The sequence below is a fragment of the Mirounga leonina genome, unplaced genomic scaffold, assembly GCF_011800145.1.
Source record: "Mirounga leonina isolate KUSES-001 unplaced genomic scaffold, KU_Mleo_1.0 Mir_151, whole genome shotgun sequence".
NCBI lineage: Eukaryota > Metazoa > Chordata > Mammalia > Carnivora > Phocidae > Mirounga > Mirounga leonina.
The window spans coordinates 8,662,162-8,681,847 of record NW_023270377.1 but is presented as its reverse complement, the minus strand read 5'-3'; the positions used below and the strand labels follow the sequence as shown (position 1 = coordinate 8,681,847).

The 19,686-nt window shown below is 42.8% G+C and overlaps 1 protein-coding gene across 1 annotated transcript in view; it reads left to right on the top strand.

The window, feature by feature from the left end:
- Positions 1 to 19,686, top strand: part of SP140 (SP140 nuclear body protein) — a 62,526-nt gene that overhangs the window by 6,381 nt on the left and 36,459 nt on the right. The window contains exons 2-7 of the mRNA XM_035008329.1: positions 7,305 to 7,482; positions 8,403 to 8,571; positions 10,809 to 10,889; positions 12,571 to 12,731; positions 16,180 to 16,330; positions 17,086 to 17,169. Coding sequence (XP_034864220.1) covers positions 7,305 to 7,482; positions 8,403 to 8,571; positions 10,809 to 10,889; positions 12,571 to 12,731; positions 16,180 to 16,330; positions 17,086 to 17,169 — 824 coding nt within the window. The remainder of the gene's footprint in view (positions 1 to 7,304; positions 7,483 to 8,402; positions 8,572 to 10,808; positions 10,890 to 12,570; positions 12,732 to 16,179; positions 16,331 to 17,085; positions 17,170 to 19,686) is intronic.

Here is a 19,686-nt window from a genome sequence, read left to right as displayed (position 1 = left end):
CCCTGCTTTTGCTACATCCCAGATATTTTAATAAGTTGTGTTTTCATTTTCATTTAGCTCAAAATATTTTATAATTTCTCTTGATATTTCTTCTTTAACCCTAGAAGTGTGCTCTTTAATTCCAAGTATTTGCGGGAATTTTCCAGCTATCTGTTATTTCTACTTTTATTTCATTATGCTCTGAGAACATATTTTTAAATGATTTCTATCCTTTAAAAATTTTTAGAGTGTTTTATAGCCCCGAATATGGCATATTTTAGTAAATATTCCATGTGAGCTTGAGGGGTATGTGTATTTTGTTGTTGTTGAGTGGAATATTCTATCAATGTCAACTAGATCAGGTTGATTGATGGTGCTGTTCAGGTCAACTATATTCTTACTGATTTTCTTCCTGCTTGATCTATTAATTACTAAAATAGGGGCATTGAAGTCTCCAACAATTGTAGGGGATTTGTCTATTTCTCCTTGTAGTTCTATCAATTTTTGGATCATGTACCTCGATGCTACTTTGTTAGTTGCGTGCACCTTAAGGATTCCTGTGTCTTTCTAGAGAAACTGACCTCTCTATCACTATGTAATGCTCCTTTTTAGTTCTGACAATTTTCCTTATTCTGAAGTCTGCTTTGTCTGAAATTAATATAACTATTACAGCTTTCTTTTGATTAATGTAGGCATGGTAAATCTTTCTCCATCGCTTCACTTTGATTCTCCCTGTGTTTTTATGTTTCAGGTGGCTTTCTTTTTTTTTTTTTTTTAAAGGTTTTATTTATTTATTTGACAGAGAGAGAGTTAGCGAGAGCAGAAACAGAAGCAGGGGGAGTGGGAGAGGGAGAAGCAGGCTTCCCGCCGAGCAGGGAGCCCGATGTGGGGCTCAATCCCAGGACCCTGGGATCATGACCTGAGCCAAAGGCAGACTCTTAATGGCTGAGCCACCCAGGCGCCCCCAGGTGGCTTTCTTATATACAGCATATAGTTGGGTGGTTTTTTTTTTTTTTTCACTCTATTGATCTTTGCCTTTTAATTGTTATATTGAGATCATTCACACTTGGAGTATTTGTGTAGTTGGATTAATATCTACATGTTTTTACTCATTATTCTTGTCTTTGATCCTACTTTTTCTTCTTTTCTTTTTCTGCCTTTTATGGTTTTAATTGAACATTTTATGACCCCATTTTATCTTCTCCCCTAGCATATGAATTATGTTTCTTTTAAAACATTTTTAGTGGCTTTCCCTAGAGGTTGCAATATATATTTACAACTAGTCATATCTGTTAGTTATTTATTTACTTATTTATTTTTACTTTGCTTGATACCATTTATTTTCTTCATATCCATGTTTTCAAATTACACTATCTTGCTTCATGGGAGATGCATGCATCTTATAACGGAATGTCACAAACTTCTCCCTCCTGTCTTTATCAACATTGCTGTTGTCATTTTGCTAATCCAAATGCTCTCATCACATAGTTGTTATTATTACTTTGAACAAACAGCTATCTCTTAGATCATTTGAGAATGGGAAATTAGTGAGAACTCCAAAAGCTAGCTTTTGTTTGTATAGATTATATCAATTGATATTTGCCATAATAGGAATTAAAACCTTGAGCACTTAAGTATTTGTTCATTAATAAAAATAATGAACTCATTACCTGCTAATATAAATGACATATTTTATGAAAAATAACTGTGTTTTCTAAAAGAAAGTAATTAGTAAGAAGATTAGCAATGCTTTATATTTTCACAGATCTCTTTAATAGTTGGCTCAGTATTCTCAGTTGGAACAGACAGCTGGATTCTCCTATCAGCTCTGCATTCAATCTTTTGTGATACCAGAGAACATGTATTCCCTGGGGAATTCCGCTATACACGTGTGACAGGACAAGAGAGAAAAAGGGTTAATAGTATCTTAGTACTATTATGAAAACTGTTTCGACCCTGGTCATACCTGAAAGGGTCTTACATAATCCCAGGGGTCCCTGGACCATACTTTGAGAATCACTATTTTAAAATAATTTTTGAGGGGCATCTGTGTGGCTCAGTCAGTTGAGCTTCTGCCTTGGCTCAGGTCATGATCTCAGGGTCCTGGGAAGGAGCCCCGCATCGGGCTCTCCGTTCAGTGGTGTGTCTGTTTCTCCTTCTCCCTCTGTGATCTCGCTCTCTCAAATAAATAAATAAAATCTTCTAAAAATTTTTAAAAAATAATTTTTGAGATGTGCTTTTGTTTTCAAATAAAATTTATGGGTTTTAGACATCACTATTTTAACGGGTTTTGGTGATGCCTTCCACTTCTTTTATAACAAAATTTTGCTGGTTTTGTTTTCTTAATTAACTTTGATTTCTTAATTCTTTTATGGTAGTACATCATCAAATAATTTGTCCTAGAGAGTGTGTCAGTAAGAATGGAGTAGATTATTCTATTGCAACAACGATTCCAAAATCTCAGTGGGTCACTGGCCTCTGCTTCAGGGAATCCTCACCTTGGATTCTGTCTTTGGCTGATGAGTAGCTGCCATCTGAAATGACATCTGAAGTGACAGCCACTGTAACAGAGGAGAAGTGAGCATGGCTAATCGGGGGTTAGCTTGGAATTCTGCCAAAGTGATACCTATCAGTGCAAGGAGGCAGGGAGATGCGATCTTAACTTTGCCCAGAAGTAAAGAACATGGCATTGAAAATTGTGTGACCGGGACGCCTGGGTGGCTCAGTCGGTTAAGCATCTGCCTTCAGCTCAGGTCATGATCCCAGGGTCCTGGGATCGAGCCCCGTGTTGGGCTCCCTGCTCAGTGGGGAGCCTGCTTCTCCCTCTTGTCCTTCCCTCCCCTTGTTCTTTCTCTCAAATAAATAAATGAAATCTTAAAAAAAAAAAATGAAAATTGTGTGACCAACACAGATGGTGCAAGAGTGAAATATTTTCTGAGCCCTTGCACAGCTATTTGTTTTAATTGAAGTTTGGTTGACACACGATGTTACATTAGTTTCAGGTGTACATTATGCTCTGCTCAGCACAGTGCACCTTGCACAAGTTATCTTGCCTTCACACAGGAATAACTGAACAGGATGTATATTTTTTAGTCATTTCCTTTTACCTTTGAATCTATAGATTTGCATAACTGTTTTAGACATTTATGGTTTCAAGTTTAGTTGGTTGGTCCCCCTCCCCCTTTTTTACCCGCTATGTTCTGGGAAAATGCTCTTCTTCTTTACAACCATTTTAACTAACCTTTTTTTCTTTTCTTTTTTAATTTTAGCAACCATTTTAAATTTCCAGGCCTGCTGTCTTATTATCTGATCTTTTCTTCATGTCATCCTGGACAAAATATATTCTCCTATCCATACAACAATATACTTGTTTTTTGGAAACTCTTTTCTGTCCCCAGCACTATTTCTATGTATGCTGGGGTAATTTTTGTTCTTTGCTCATCTGGGTTCCACTCCTTCCTGTGATAGGTTTGCACAAATGCGTGTGGCCTCTTGTTTGTTCCTACTTAAGGGCGAGGCACTAAAGAGCTAGTTTTCAACTCCATTTAATGAGATGGGCTTGAAAACCTGTGGTCTTGGCTGCATGGATCCCAAATGCCTGAGGGTGAAGGCCTTTTTTTTTTCCTGAGTCATCTGTATTTTTCTTAAGAAGCAGCCTCTAGTCTCTTGCCTGGATGCGGGTGCGCTGCATGGGGGCGTCAGAGGGGAGCAGATCATTTAGTATTTTGCCTTTCAATTAATCCTGCTGGCTTACGCTTGCATCTCCCTCCCAGGCCCCACTGCCTCTCAGGGGCTGCAGGACATACTGGACCTTTTCCTCGCCCCTGGGATCCTGGTCCACCAGCGATAGCAGTTAGCACTGGGACCGCTTTTGCTCTTTCAGACTTTGGTTTCAATTTCTCACCTAACTCCCTTCCCTCAGTTATAGTGCCTTTAATTCCTTTACTCTCATTTTAGGGAGCCCTCTAGTGTGAGGGGAGCAAAGCACTTGTCTTGGGTCAGCTATCTTTAACCAGAAGTCTTTTTCTTTTTTAAAGGAATTCAGGGAAGGAATGGGTTTCATTCTGTTCTAATCCATATGTATAATGGGAAGTCCCAGTGACCCTCTTAATATGGGATAGAAAAATCTTACAAGTGTTTGCACCTTTTAGAATTACAGTGAAGTTTATCAAGACATTATCAGCCAGGGGAATCATTTATCGAGTAAGAGTCAGAATTACAGGGCGCCTGGATGGCTCAGTCGTTAAGTGTCTGCCTTCAGCTCAGGTCATGATCCCAGGGTCCCGGGATCGAGTCCCGCATCGAGTCCCGCATCGGGCTCCCGGCTTGGCGGGAAGCCTGCTTCTCCCTCTCCCACTCCCCCTGCTTGTGTTCCTGCTCTCGCTCTCTCTTTCTCTGTCAAATAAGTAAATAAAATCTAAAAAAAAAAAAAAAATCAGAATTACAAAGCTTTTTGCATTTAAAAATTACTTTTCCCAGGCTTGACCATAATGTTTGGAATCCAGGGGTCTTACAGGTCTCCACGTATAGATAACACTTACATGGGCAAGTTTAGATACAGAACAACGAGTCATACTTTTGAATATACACACAAGTCTGTATATTAGACCGGAGAAAAACACATATTCTTGTGACTGTGAATTGAAACCTTACGGGAGGGGCATCTTTGACCTAACTTTACCATGTGGGATGCGATTCTTGCCCCTGCAGTTGCAGACGGGTGTGAGAGATCTACCTCTTTCTTCTATTTGTTGTTCACTAAGGAGATTTGCTGCTCAGTTGTTCTATACACTCACACACATGTCTTATTCAAGCTTCCCCAAATCCTATAAATGGATACTATTACTACTCCTGTGTCACATCAGGCAACTGAATCTCAGAAAGGTGGCCAAGGTTAGTGCAAGTGAGAAGCACAGCCAGGATTTGTCCTCAAGATAATCTGCATCCAGAGCGGCACTTGCCTTTATGCAGGCTCATTATGAAATATGGGCAAATGGAACAGGCTTTTGCAAAACTATACCTTACCGTACTTGTTTATGACACCACACAGTGGGGTCAATGAACACTCTGGAATAACCAAGAATGATCTTGCTCTGTCTAATAGAGGCAAACAGATTAGGGAACATGTTAGACAGGAGAAGGTGAGGCAGAGTTCTTAGAGGTGATACCCAAGCTATTCTTGAAGAAGAGTAGGATTTTGTTCTAGGCAGAGAATATTTAGTTTAGAATTCTGCGTACAGGATACTGTGCAGCAGAATAGCATTCATTATGTGGTTTCATCTAAGTCCGTGATTTTGAGAGAGAGAGAGAGAACATGAGCGGAGGGAGGAGCAGAAGGAGAGGGACAAGTAGACCCCACACTAAGCCTGGAGCTTGACGTGGGGCTCGATCTCACCACCCGAAGATTATGATCTTAGTCGAAATCGAGAGTTGGCCGCTTAACCGACTGAGCCACCCAGGTGCCCCAACTGTCAGTAATTTGACTCATGTAATATACAATGGAATCTCAAGAAACACACCAGACAGAACAGGATAAAGGGAAAGAACCCTGGGGCACAGTTCGAGAGACCTTTTCTGCCTTGATGCCGGTTCATATGTGCCACATGTATTCTTTTAAATGCAGAAAATACTTCCTAATATAGGCGAAAACAAAATTAAGTGACTTTACAACCATAGTGACTGAAATTTTGAGGTATGACAATACTTACGGTCTACAAAGGTATAGAGAAAAACTCTCGGGAAATCTTGGCAGAACCGTAAACTAATCAATCATTTTGAAAAAGAACTTAGCAACTTGAAAGTTTGAAGGTAGTATACCTAATTACTCTACAATTCACTTCTGGGTACATAAGCTAAAGAAATTCTTGTTATGTGCACATAAGGAGATATAAACAAGGATGTTCACCAAAATACTGCTCATCATAACAAAAAATTGGAATAGACCTAAACATTTACTAGTAAAGGATTAATAGGTAAATATTGTCTATATTTATATAAAATATTATTACAGAGCAATTAAAGTGCACTGATTTGACTTAAAAATATCAATATGGACACATTATAAATACAATGATACATGGAAAAAGGCAAAAAAAAATCAGGCATACCTTGTTTATAATAAACCTTGCTGTTCAGTGGTAGATTCTGTAATATTATCTTAGTTGGTTTTTATTTTTTTTGTCTGTGAACTTCTTTTAAGAACAGTCTGTGTTAGTCAGGATTCTCCAGAGAAACAGAAAAGACAAAATGTGTATGTGTATGTGTGTGTGTGTGTGTGTAAAAGAGATTTATTATAAGGAATTAGCTCGAGCGCACCTGGGTGGCTCAGCTGGTCAAGTGTCTGCCTTCAGCTCAGGTCATGATCCCAGGGTCCTGGGATTGAGCCCCGTGTTGGGCTCCCTGCTGAGCAGGGAGCCTGCTTCTCCCTCTACCCCCTGCTCATGCTCTCTCTTGCTATCTCTCTTTCTCAAATAAATAAATAAAATCTTAAAAAAAAAAAAAAAAGAAAAGAAATTAGCTCACATGAATATGGATCCTGGCAATTCCAAAATCTGCCATGTGGGCTGGCAGCCTGGAGCCCCAGCAGAGTTGATGGTGCAGTTCCAGTCTGAAAGTGGCCTATTCGTCAATTTCTTCCTACATGGAGACGTCAGTCTTTTTTTTTTTTTAAGATTTTTTTTTTTTTTTAATTTATTTGACAGAGATAGTGAGAGAGGGAACACAAGCAGGGAGAGTGGGAGAGGGAGAAGCAGACTCCCCGCTGAGCAGGGAGCCCGATGTGGGGCTCGATCCCAGGACCCTGGGATCATGACCTGAGCCGAAGGCAGACGCTTAAGGACTGAGCCACCCAGGTGCCCCAGTCTTTTAGTTCTATTTGGGCCTTCGACTGATTGGATGAGGCCCACATTACAGAGGGTCTGCTTACTCAAAGTCCACCAATTTAAATGTTAATCTCATCCCCAAATCCCCTCCAAGTTGACACATAAAATTCACTATCACAGTATCATATCAATTCCTGTAAAGCTGTTAACACTTTTAAATTCAATGTTTTCCCTAGAAGGTTCAGGTAAAAAATCTTTCTTTGTAGTTTTGATTACCACAGGGTGAACTCTTTCACTGCTGTGTCTTTCTTAAGCTAAGTGTCTTCTTCTACTTCACCCTTAATTACTCTCTCAGTAAATACATTCCATTTATTCTGGTCCTTCCACAAGAACACTACTGGATGCATATTGGCTCTCCCTTGACTATATCTTTCATGTCTAAAATCATCCACTCACCACAGACCTCTTGAAAACTCAGTTTTCGTATTGTGTCTTTGTTTCCAGGATGTTCACAGGGAACCAGAACCCAGAAGACCAAACCCCAGAGGAGCAGGTTTTCTATGAGTTTATTTTTAGGCTCTTCAAAGAGAATAAGGTGGAGATTGCGAGTGCGATAAATAAGCCATTTCCTCTCCTTATGGGCCTCCGAGACCGTGGCTTTATCTCTGAGCACAAGTATCAAGTAAGTGAGGAGATTTCCTTATGATACCCAGCTCCACCGATGTTATGCCAGACTGCAGGGTGTAATGAATCGGCCCAGAGGCCTTCTGTGGGTGGAGACCGCCACCATCCTGTAAGTTAGGAGGTGACAGGAGAAACGGCATCACAGAAAACATTCCTTCTTCTGTAGGAAGTGTGGGGGGAAGGGCATGGCAGTGGAGATGTAGCTGGATAGGGACTGGGGTTGCTGCGTGGCTACAGTGCATCTTAGGTACATTTATACAGTCGGGTAACAGAAACTAAAGGCAAATGAATGAACTGGGCAAGGTTTCATTACAAAGCCTTCTTATTTGACACACCTGAACCTGAGATGATTGAAACTCACAGGCAAGTTGGGTCACGTTAGGATAAATCCGGAGGCAAATGCTTGCTGCTCTCTGTCCAAATCATTTCTTGCTCCTTAGACATTTCTGGAGCCCTAGAACACAGTGAAGGTTAATGATGGGTCTTCCTGGGGACACGGAAGACAAGCCTTCTCTTTGTCTTTATGAATTTTCTTTGCCCTTTGGCCACGTTCATTGCAGGGGAGAGTGGTCACCTGAATTCCTGGAGCGCTTCAGGCCAGGTCAGTCCTGGGGGGAGGGCAGTGGTTGCTGTCCGGTCAACAGAATGGCCTCTCATGACCAGTCAGGGCCACTCTTGAAACATCCCTGCCAGGCTCTTAAAGCCACATTTATTCTTCAAAATTCCTCCCTCAAGTGTGCATCAGTGTCAGAGAGGTTCAAATAAGAGTCTATTTTTGTGATGGAGGCTATTTAAGAAGTCACCCAAACGCGCGACATTCTAACGTTTCACAAGAGAACAGATGGTCTGGGTTATGATCTGCATCTTCTATAACCTGTAAATCCATAGCTACATAATTCTCCATTCACTATTTTTAAGCATTTTCAAGAAGCTTGTAGAAATCATGTCCCAGTGGAAAGAGTGGTCTATGATGTGCTCAGTGAACTGGAGAAGACATTTGACAAGACAGTTCTGGATGTACTGTTCAGCAATCTTAACCTAAAGGCCTATCCTGACTTACTTGAGATTTGCAGAAGCTTCCAAAATGGTAATTATAGCTTCAACAACTTTGGGGGATTCAAGCCCATCCTATTCTTCGATTCATTCATTCAATCTTCATTAATATTTGACAGTCATTTTATTGAGCGACTGCTCCACGGCAGGCAGGGACAGAACACAGTGGTGAAGAAAATGCACATGACCCGTGTCCTCATGGAACTTACAACCCGTGGGGGTGACAGACATTTAGCTGAGTAACCCCACAAATGATTGCTTGGCCAGGACCTGAATTTGGTGCTGAGAAATGTAGGATCTGAGTCTCTACTTTTTTTGGGGTGGGAGGAAGGCATGAATTATGTGCTTTCGTAGGAAAGGGGAGGAAGCCTCTCTGTTACCTGTAGTCATGTTCAAAGATTAAAAGATTTTCTTTATCTTAGAAAATGTGTCATTTGGTGCAGTTGTGCGCCAACTCACTTCTCCAGACAAACAGTGGAGAAGTCACTAGAGAGGACTGGGGGAGTGGCAGCTGGGAAAGGACCAGTGGGCTGGCAGAAACATGTGGCTGAAAATACAGACTGGGAGGCAGTGTTTGGAAGCTAATTCTGGGAAGGGAAGTTCATGGGGAGTTTTGAGGGTCTGACACCCAGTGCCAAGAAATTTGAAGTTTACTATTTGGGAAATAAGAAGGTAATGAAGGATTTTTAAGCAGAGTAAAAGTGAAAGAAGTCAATGTAAAGAATGGGATGTGCTGATTTGTGAAAAACATACCTTGATTAAAAGAAAAGCTGTAATATTTCCACGCTATGATATATCCAAGTCAGAAAAAGGAATAAAGGAAATCAAATACCAATCATAAATTTTAAGTCAGTATTATATGTGGAACCAGGATGGCCCAAGGTCATGGGTATGAAGAAATGGAAGTTATCATTACTGCCCACATTTCAGAGGCTCTAATGCTCTCCATGGACTGTGGGGATCCCCTTCCTTGGACCCCAGCACCCACACCACATGTGTTAGTTTCTGGGGCTCCCCATGCTGAGGCTCACCGCACCCCCCAACACCAGCTGGGAGGTTGTTGCTGGTGCTTCCTAGACCCTGCTGTCCAAGGGAGCCAGGGGTCAGTGATCCAAAGCCAAGAAGCTGGTAGGAGGGTTGTGCAGCCTGCTGAGAGACACATGCACTTGGGCCACCCCCTGTGTTCTCAAGACCTCTGACTCACACAGCATTTATCCCCATGTCCTCCTCCAGAGTTTGCCTGGACAAGAAGTCAGTGTGTCCTGGGGATGGCAGAAGCATCTCTTGTGCCAAAAGAGCCTTTCTACCTTCACACCTCCCCTACTGCCCTCACCCTTCAGTAGGTGCTGCCTCTGGGAGGTGTGATCCCGTCATCTGTCTTTCTTGGCCAGCATCTTTCTCTATTTCTTGGATTTTTTTTCCCTCAAGTTTTGTGAGTCTTGCCTTTCCATCTATCTTCAGTTGCATTTCCTTACAACACAGCTGCGAAGAGGGGTGCCCTGGGCTGCTTTCCTGCGCTTCTTGTTACCACTTCCTGGGTCCCTGGTACAGCTATGATATTCACTTTCGGTTGGGTCTTTCAAACAATTTTCACTTCCTGTTTGTGCCTTACAGAGTGTCTTTTTGTTGTTGTTCCCTGTATCTCTCCCCACCCATCCCACCCCAGGGAAATGCTAGTTCCTCTTCACTGTTAGGTTTTTTGTAACCAGATCATCTTCCTTCCCTGATCTAAGGTCCCCTTCCTCCCTCCCTCCTTCCTTCTCTCTTTCCTCTTTTTCTCTCTTTCTCTCTCTCTCTTTCTTTTTCTCTTTCTTCTCTCTCTCTTGATTCTTTGCTTCTCTGTTTATTTCCTTTAAAACCTCCATCCTTAAAAGATGGTGGAGCTCTCTTTTTTTTTATATAGGTCTATTTCTCTATAAACTTACTTTTCTCCTGATGAAATCCCTCTGCTTCTTCTCTATTCCTAGTTGCATGTAGAATTTACAAAATACATTCCATATATATTACTTATTTTAAATTAGCTTTCATTGTTCTAAAGAGTTCATTGAACTATTTACAACTTTTCTACCATCCATCCTTTCTTAAACCTTGTGAGAGGTATGGCAGCATCAGTCTCTGGTCCCATGAGACCCACTGAAGCCCAGGGTTCCCTGAGGGCTGGAAGGCTCCCGCTCAGCTGCCGGAGTCAGGGGTGAGCCAGGTATATAGTTGTGAGAACAAGCTCCTGGTCACCGCCAGAGGTCTCTAACTGCCTTTCCTTCCTCTTCCCAGTGATTTATGACAACTTCCATCATGAAGCCATTGATGAAGAGACAAAGGAGATGCTCCACCCACAAATACCCCATGAGCTAGGTACTTGTGACTCCACAGAGACTCGTTCTCTCATCTGCTGAGAGGAAAGGGGAGGAGAGATCAGGGGGGCCGAGCTCCTGGGTGGAGAGTGCCCCATGGGGAGGGGTGCAGAAGGAGACAGTGGAGATGCAGGGGGTAGCCAGGCCGGTGGTGGGTTGTATGGGATCCTAACTAACCAACCAGTTGTGGAATCCAAAAATGCTGTTGGGCAGATAGGACCACTCAGAAGATAGAACAGGAACCCACAAGAGCAGTATTACTGTGACCATGAGGCACAATTAAGGGGAAGAGCTGACAGTAGTAATTGTGAGTTAGGAATTCAGTGGATCTGGGAAGGGATGAGGTTTGGCACCAGGTGGCAGACCCAAAGAGAAAGCCAAGAAGGAACTGCTGTAAATGCTTCCCATAATAAGAGAAAAGAGAGGGAGATAGAGTAGTAATTGTGTGCAGAAGAGAACATGGAAGGAGTGGCGCTGGCATGGAAGGAAAGAGAGGGGTGCCAAGGTGGCTCAGTCGGTTAAGCATCTGACTCTTGATCTCAGCTCAGGTCTTGATCTCAGGGTCGTGAGTTCAAGCCCCGCATTGGGCTCCATGCTAGGCATGGAGCCTACTTAAAAAAAAGAGAGAGAGAGAGGAAAACAGAAAAGAGTGTAAGGGGGAGAAGAGAATAAAGGGCAGTAATCACTTAACAGTGACAACAGTAGCAACACCAACCTTTCTCAGACCGCTGGGTGTAAGGTCAGCCCTTCCCGTGAAGCAACTTTTCTATTGCTCACAAATGAACTATGTACCCTCGTTACAAATAGCCACTGTTTCCAGCTTTTCAATCATCCTTTTGCTCATATTATTACTAATAACTGATCATTGAATTATAATGCCTACAGCATTAATACCGAAAATTATGATTTCTTGCTAAGTTATTCTAACCCAGATATCCTTTTACAAGTACTCCTCATTATAACCCTATTATAAGGGTTTGTTATTCCCACTTTCCAAGGGAAGAAATGGAGGCATAAGGATAGTTAGTGATTTGTGCAAGGTCACATGACTGGTCTAGGACTCGAACCTTCTCCCACACACAAGTTAAGGGCAAACATGCTGAGACCTCACTGCCGGGCTTCACATCTGGCTCTACCTCTTGCTTACTTGGGCAACTTACTTACTTTCTGTGTTCCAGTGTATAAACTGAAACTGTCGATCTCTATGTCTATAAATCTATATATCTAAAATAAGGTTGTTGTGAGTGTTGTTCAAGAGTCCGATGTACACTGAGCAAAAGAAGCCAATCACAAGAGTACATGCTGTGTGACCCTATTTATGTGAGCGTCAGGACAGATGAGTACAGTTCCAGAAAGGAAGGGCTTAATTAATGGTGATAAACATCAGAAGAGTGGTCACTTACAGTGGGCAGAAACAGACTTGAAATCAGCACATGAGAACTCTCTGGCGTGGTGGAAATGTTCCAAGTGTTGAAAATGTCTAGTAAGCACCACTGCTTCGTTGGGAACACAGCTGTTTTCCATTTCAGTTAGGTGCATCAGAATGAGAAAGAGGTGGGCAAGGCTTTGGTGAGCCCCAGGTGGGGTCCTTGGAGCTTGAACAGCAAAGTTCAGATTCAGCACACAGAGGTCTCTTCTCTGGTCACTGTCTGAGTCCTGCTATTTTCTTGTCCCCTTTTCAGAGTCCTGTGAACCCTCACCTCTCCGAATAAATAATGTCAGAAGCCTGGAAGAGACACCCAGCTTACTGCCTAATGAGGGACCAGGTAACTATCATTCAACTTACAATTCTGTATCAAATCTTTGTTTTCTTGTCTTTGCGGGAGTAAAGCCTGCATTTTGTCTCTGATCCCAGGCCTCTGCTAGTCCTTCCTTCTATCTGCCCTTACCTGCCCACAGATGTGACAGAGACTATGAGAAAAAGAGTCCGAGCTCCTCAGTAGAGAGGGTACTCATTGATGGAGAATATAGAAAGAGAAAGAGAAAAAGATAGCTAGGGGTAATATAGGACAAATCACACAAATGGATCCAGTTTTCCAAAAGGAACATAAACTCCTACCCTCAAGGGTGGGGAAGGGGAACAATTTTCAGTTAACTTCAGAGACCAATTGAAAGGAATTTGGAGGTAGCATGCCATGTGTGTCCATGTGGGAGACTGTCCCCCCGTAGCTGACCAGTGGGAGGTCCCTGGTACTGTAGACAAAGCCCCGAGTGCTGGAGACAGTGAGAGAGGGGAATCAGGAGGACACCAGAGCTCAGAGAGACAGAAGATCAAGGTAAAGTGGGAGAAACAGTGATGGACAGGGAAGAAGTGGGACATGTAGCAGAGAGGAGATAAACTGAAAAATGGCTCAAGGATCAGAGGTAAAAATTGAGAGAAAAATATACAGAAAAAGCAATATGGAGTGGAAAATAAATACTAGGATGTGGGGAAAGCCAGGGAGGTGCAAAGGCAAACTACGGAGAGAAGCAGAATAGATGGAAACTAGGGGAAGGGCAAGTGGGGGACAAGGGGGAGAGGAACAGGTTGGGACACTGTAGGTTCGGGGCCAGAGCACTGGATAGAAGCACCTTTGGGCACAAAGGCTGACAACATTAGGTGTGAGTTTCCATATGAAACTGTCCCTCGTTATCAAAGTGGCACTTACAAATGTCAGATTGCAATAGGTCTCTCCCCGAGTATTCCAGTGATTCCCAAGACCAAATCTCCACCCCAGATCATCTTCAGAGCTCATTTATCCATGGACCTGAAGGCAGGGGTTGGATAGGAAACTACACTGGCGTTCTTTCAAGAGCCTTAACCTTGGCACACCCTGAACTGAGAGCATTGTTCATTCTTCATTGTTCAAGCTAGATCTAACCCCTCAGTGTTCTTTCCCTCAATGATAGATCACTGTGCATCCGTGTTTTTTTCAAGCTGGAAACGTAGAAGTTGCCCATGATTCCTCTGGCCTTCAATTACATGCCTGTCACTCCTCCAACATGGTCATTTCTCCTTCAGAATATCTCCCACCTGTCCATCTGTCCTGTCCCCAGAGCCGAGTCTCTAATCCATGTCTCTGTCACTATCATGGTTCTCAGAGGACGCCTTCTGCCTCCCTCCTCCCTCTAAACTTACTCCCATTAAGTGCATTATTTGCACTTCAATTAAAGGGGACATTTGAAAATAAAAATTAGATTGTATTATTTTCCTACTTAGGAACAATAAGAAGTGTTTCCTACTTCTTAATACACCAAGGATTACATTAAAGTTTCTTTCAGTGGGGCCCAGGGTGGTCCCCACAATGGGCCACCTGCCTACTTCCTCAGCCTCATCACCTGCCTGCTACACCATTACTTCAAGATAGAAGAGACTCTCTTCCCCAATGATTTTAATTGTTAAATATCTCCTTCACATCATGTGCCTTATTTAGTACTGTCTTTCTGTTCCACTGCTCTCTGCTTTCCTTCCTCCATTCTGGTTAAATCTTATTTAACACAAACCACCTCGGGGAGGCCTTTCTTTAGAGAAAGCTAGACAGGAATAACTGAGAGACAAAGGATAGGAGAGAAAGAGCAGTATCAGGGAAAACAAGGAGGAAAGTCACAGGAACCGGAGAACAAGAAAGAAACACACCAAGAGAAAGAGAAGCTCCAAGAGACAACAGCAGAAACTGAGGCAGGGAGAAATTAGATTTACAGAATCAAATAGAAAAGGGAAGAATAGAAAAAGGATGTGTAAGTAAGAAGAGGAAGATTTTCTCATGATGGGTGAATTATTCTTAGCCTCTAGCGAAAGCTACTGAAGTGAATATAACCTCAGGTCAGGTTGTCTTGGGGAATGGGGCATTGTAGTTTCTCAGGCTTTCTTGGTTTTTCTCATTTTCTTGCTATGCTATTTCCTTGGTCATAAATTGAGATGTCTGCGAGATTTCATTCCTTTCTGTGGAGGATAGCAAGGCCTGTTGGGAGACCAGTGATGATGAAGAGCCTCAGGAAGCCTGTGCTCCCCACCAAGATGTGGGCCCAGCAAAGAAGGGGGGAGGCTGCCAGTGTTGAGTTGCAGGATATCAGGCAGCTGAATTTCAAGCTGGCGTTTCCTGATGCATTTTACTCTGAGCACACACCACAGTGAAAAGATTCAGTGTGTTCTGGAATCCCATGAATCACATAAATGTTTCCAAGTGTACATTTGGGGAGAGATATGCTGAAGAAGGGGGATGTCTTTCATACCTATTCATAGTAAAGACTTGGATTTATCCCCACTGACCCTTTAGCTTCTCCAGAGAATAAAAACTAAGCATTATCCTAATTATTGATAATGTTATTATTTTGTGTCTAATTTTGGAAAAAGCCCAAGAGAAACATGGTCGCCCTTCAGATCAACTGCTCTCCACTCTAAATTATAATTTTTGTCAAATGGTTTTTATTATGTTACTGTGATTTGTCAAAAATTTTGGCAAAGATGTCATTTCATCTCCACAAACTTATGCATTTAGAGAGACAAACTGTTGCTTCTTCCTATTTTATAGATAAAGAAATAGAAGCACTTTTACTAGGTCAAAGTAGTTACATAAGGGGAGGGACTGTGGTGATGGTCATGTGGGGCTGGCAGAGGGTCACGGTGGCCAGGATCACAGAGGCAGAGTTCACACCAGGGAACCCAAGAGGTGTTCAAGTACCCAGGCCAGTAGATCAGGGCCCAGTGCAAGAAGGCCCTCATCCAACAAATATATTTCAGTAGTGAGAACAGGGAAAGGCAGAAAGAGCTGGTAGGATTGGGACTTACCATGTGGAATGCAAGAGATCTGAGGCAGGAAGTAGGAAAACTGACAGAGAGCGAGGAAGAGCCATGAAGAAGAAAAAGCCCAAGAGGGAAGCCCAGGGATTCATGGAGATGTCCAGTCCTTCCTGGTATAGAAGCAAAAGTGTGTGGTGACAGAACAATGAGATGGAGAAAGAAGGTGTGTGGAGGATAACAGAAGAAGAGACAGAGGGAGGCTCTGGTAGGTCTTAGGTGAGGTCCTTTTTCTTTTTTTTTAAAGATTTTATTCATTTATTTATTTATTTATTTATTTATTTATTTATTTATTTATTTATTTGAGAGAGAGAATGAGAAAAAGAGAGCACGAGAGGGAGGAGGGTCAGAGGGAGAAGCAGACTCCCTGCCAGCAGGGAGCCCGATGCAGGACTCGATCCCGGGACTCCAGGATCATGACCTGAGCCGAAGGCAGTCGCTTAACCAACTGAGCCACCCAGGCGCCCCGTGGTCCTTTTTCCCAAGGAGAAGCTCACCTGAGCACTGAATTCAGCATGAGGTTCCTGAGGTCTATTCCCTTATTGCTATGTCTGGTTGGTCATTTCTGCATTTCCCTTCAGTTTCCTGTGAGCACAAAGCTCTCCAAAGGACGAATGGAGGCGATTTTGAAGAGATACCTGAGCTGCTACCAGGCGATGGGGGAGGTAATTATGATTTAAATGACCAATTACTTCATTAAATTTGTTTGTCTGACTGTATGCAAAGGACATTTTCTTCCCATCCCCCAAACACAAATACACACTTTGTCTCAGCCTCTGGTTGCTTCCCTCAGGTGTGTGGGAGGCAGGGGGGAAGGGAGGCTAAGCACCTTAATGGAAGGGCTCTAGGGTGAAGAACTGAAGGGCACAGAATAATAAGAATGTAGACTGGGGGCACCAATGGAGTTGGCTAAGTAGGCCCAATTTTATCTAAATGTATATGGACTATAACACTACCAGGTTGGGGTTTGGGAGGGGAGAGATAATCTTAAACTTACTTCCCACGGATTGCATAGGATTAATGAAATACTAAGTATAGCAGAGAGAAAGTGAGGTAAGGGAATAAATAGGGAGATAATGGAGCAAAGAGATGAAGAACTTCCTGGAGGAGCAAAAAGAGCAAAATGCAAACAAATGGCAGAAGTCAGGGAGAGCAAGTCATGGTCAAAGAGACCCACAGCTTCATGGTGCAGGTGCAGCAATGTGTGGAGACAGGGTTCGAGGGAGAAGAAGGAAGGAGAGAGAAGGAAACAAGGTGCTAAAAAAAAGCGGAGCGAGTTCGGTGGGTATAAACATACTTTTCTTCCTGAGGAGCAGTTCTCCTGTACTCTGAACATCAAGCTCCAATGCTCTCTGAGCGTTGGCCACATCCAGGCAGAGTCCAGGCCAACTGTCTATCATGTTCCTGTTTCTCTCCTCAGTGTCCTGTGAACAGGTAGTTCTACAAAGGGACGACGGAGAAGAATCAGAAGAAATGCCGAGATTACTACCTTATGATAGAGAAGGTAATTAGGATTTAAATGACCTGTTATCTAACTAAAACTTTATTTTCCTATGAATATAGAGGGACACCTTCTTCCGTCTCTTCCCTATTCCCCTTCCATCCATCCATCCATCCATCCATCCATCCATCCATCCGTCCTTCCTTCCTTCCATCCATCCATACATCCATCCTCACATATTCACATAGACAAACTATGCCCAGCTTCTGATTGCTTCCCTTGAGAGACACAAGCAGTGAAGGATGATCTCAGACTGGTTGAGTTTTCCCTGGGTATAGAACACAGACAAAGAGAAGAATGAAAAATATAGATGCAGTCATGAAATGAAGAAACACCAAGGTGATTGACAATTCTACTTAAATAGACATGGAGTCTAAATACAGCCACGTTATCAGGGAGGGGAGATAATTTCCAACCTATTTTCCCTGAGGTTGTGCCAGGAACATGGGCATAATGGGTATAATTGCAACACAGAGAACTCACGTGAAAGAATTTTGAAATGGACCTGGCAAAGGGAAGGATCCTTGCTCATTTGCCAATGGCCACAGTCCAGAACATTGATGATATGGGGAAGGAATATGGATGTGGATGAAATACACAGAAAGTCTGAAATTTAAATTTTCAGTTTTAATTCTTAGGTTGAAAAATTAGAAACAGAAAGTTAAGAACCAGAGAGAACAGATAGAAGCAGGGAAATGAGCACCATGGAAGAAAGGAGATAAGCTCCATCATCTTAGACAGGTAGAGAACATGATGTTAAGAGAGAAATGCAGGGTGGAGTGGGGCGGGGGGGGACACTAAGAAAAAAAAGGTGGGGGAGGGGCACAAAAGTTATACGTCGAGAAAAAAAAGATGAGTGAAAATTCAGCAGAGATGAACACTGTACAAAGGATAGAGAAGACAGTTTGGGGCATTGTAGGAATTGAGAGAAGAGTTGTTCGTCAGAAACAAGTCTGCCACTAGGAGCGGAACATGTTAGCCATGGGTTTTCAAGTTATGATGTCCCCAGTTATCAACATGGTACCTGTAATATTCTCAGAGGCAGTGGGCCTCCCCACCAGGCATCCTTGTCTGCTCCCATCTATAACATATGACCCCCAAGCACCTGTCTGGCCCAGACTTGTCTTCTAACCTCATTCATCTGAGCACCCGAATACAGTTGTGCAGAGGGCCTAAAGGACAACTCCATTTGGATGTTTTTCAGGAACCTAAATATAAGATACCCACAATTGCACATACCATGTTTCTTGACACCAGATCTGCTCCTTTCCCCGTATTCCCTATCTCAGTACAGAACACCATTGTTCCATTCCTCAGGCAGAAATTTAGGGGTCATCATGACTCATCCCCCTCCCTCAACTCACATAGCCCATCAGTCATCCAGATTAGTCAGCTATATATCAAACTTGTCTCTTGCCTGTCCATTCTTCTCCATACCCAACACAAACACTCTGGTCAGATGTCTCTTCTCTCTGGAACCAGAGCAACAGCCTCCACTCTCATATCTTCCCCCCAGTCATGTTCCCATCACACCCAATCTCTCCAGGTCAACTAGAGGACTCTGAAAATGCAGGTTGGTTTATCCTACTTTCCTATATTAAGTTGATAACTTCTTGTTGTCAGAAGGATTAAATCCACTTTCCTCCCCATGGCTCCAGCCTCATGTCTGTCCTGCAATTACTTCAAAAATTTGTATAAAATTTGTTCAGTAATTTTAATTATCTGATTACTCTTTCTCACCTGAGCTTTGGCACTGTTTTCTTGCCCACTTGCTCACTAATCTGGTGAAATCATGTGGATATTAGATACCATCTCAGAGATGCCTTTTCTGACCCCTAGAAAACAAGATAAGAGTCGGGGAGAAGAAATAAAGCAGAGCAGCAGGGAAGCATGAGGGGAAAAAAAGGAGGCGGGAACAGACATGGGGAAACAAACAAAGACAACGAGGAGTGTCAAGAGATCCCAAGAGCGAGATACAAAGGTAGAAATGGAAGAGGCAGACACATTTGGGAAGGGTGAAAATGAGAAAGAGAACAAAGTGTGGGAGACAAGGTGTGCAAGGTTTCTGACAGTCTCCATCAGATTATTGGGTTGTGGGAGACTTCCTTCTATCTTCGAAAACCTTAAGATACAGGCATGCAAACTGTTGTAACCTCTCTTTTGTGGATGGGGAAACAAAGCACAGAAAGGCATGCAGGTTATTTTTGCAGGGGCAAAGCAGAAAAGGCAGAGTGGGCAGCAGTGGGTGTGTCACTGAGGGAATAGTTGTGTGAAGCCACCTGGCAGTCAGGGCAGGGTCCTGTGGTCAGACACAAAGAGGAAGCCCCAGGAGCCCACACGTTCCCAAAGAGGTGCACCTGGGTCCAACATAAGACCTTCATTAAAAGAAAAACTAAGTTGTTAATTTTAGCTATTCTGCCTGGTGTGGGGTGGTATCTCATTGTGGTTTTGATTTGTATTTCCCTGTTGCTGAGTGATGTTGAGCATTTGTTCATGAGTCATTGGCCATTTGTATGTCTT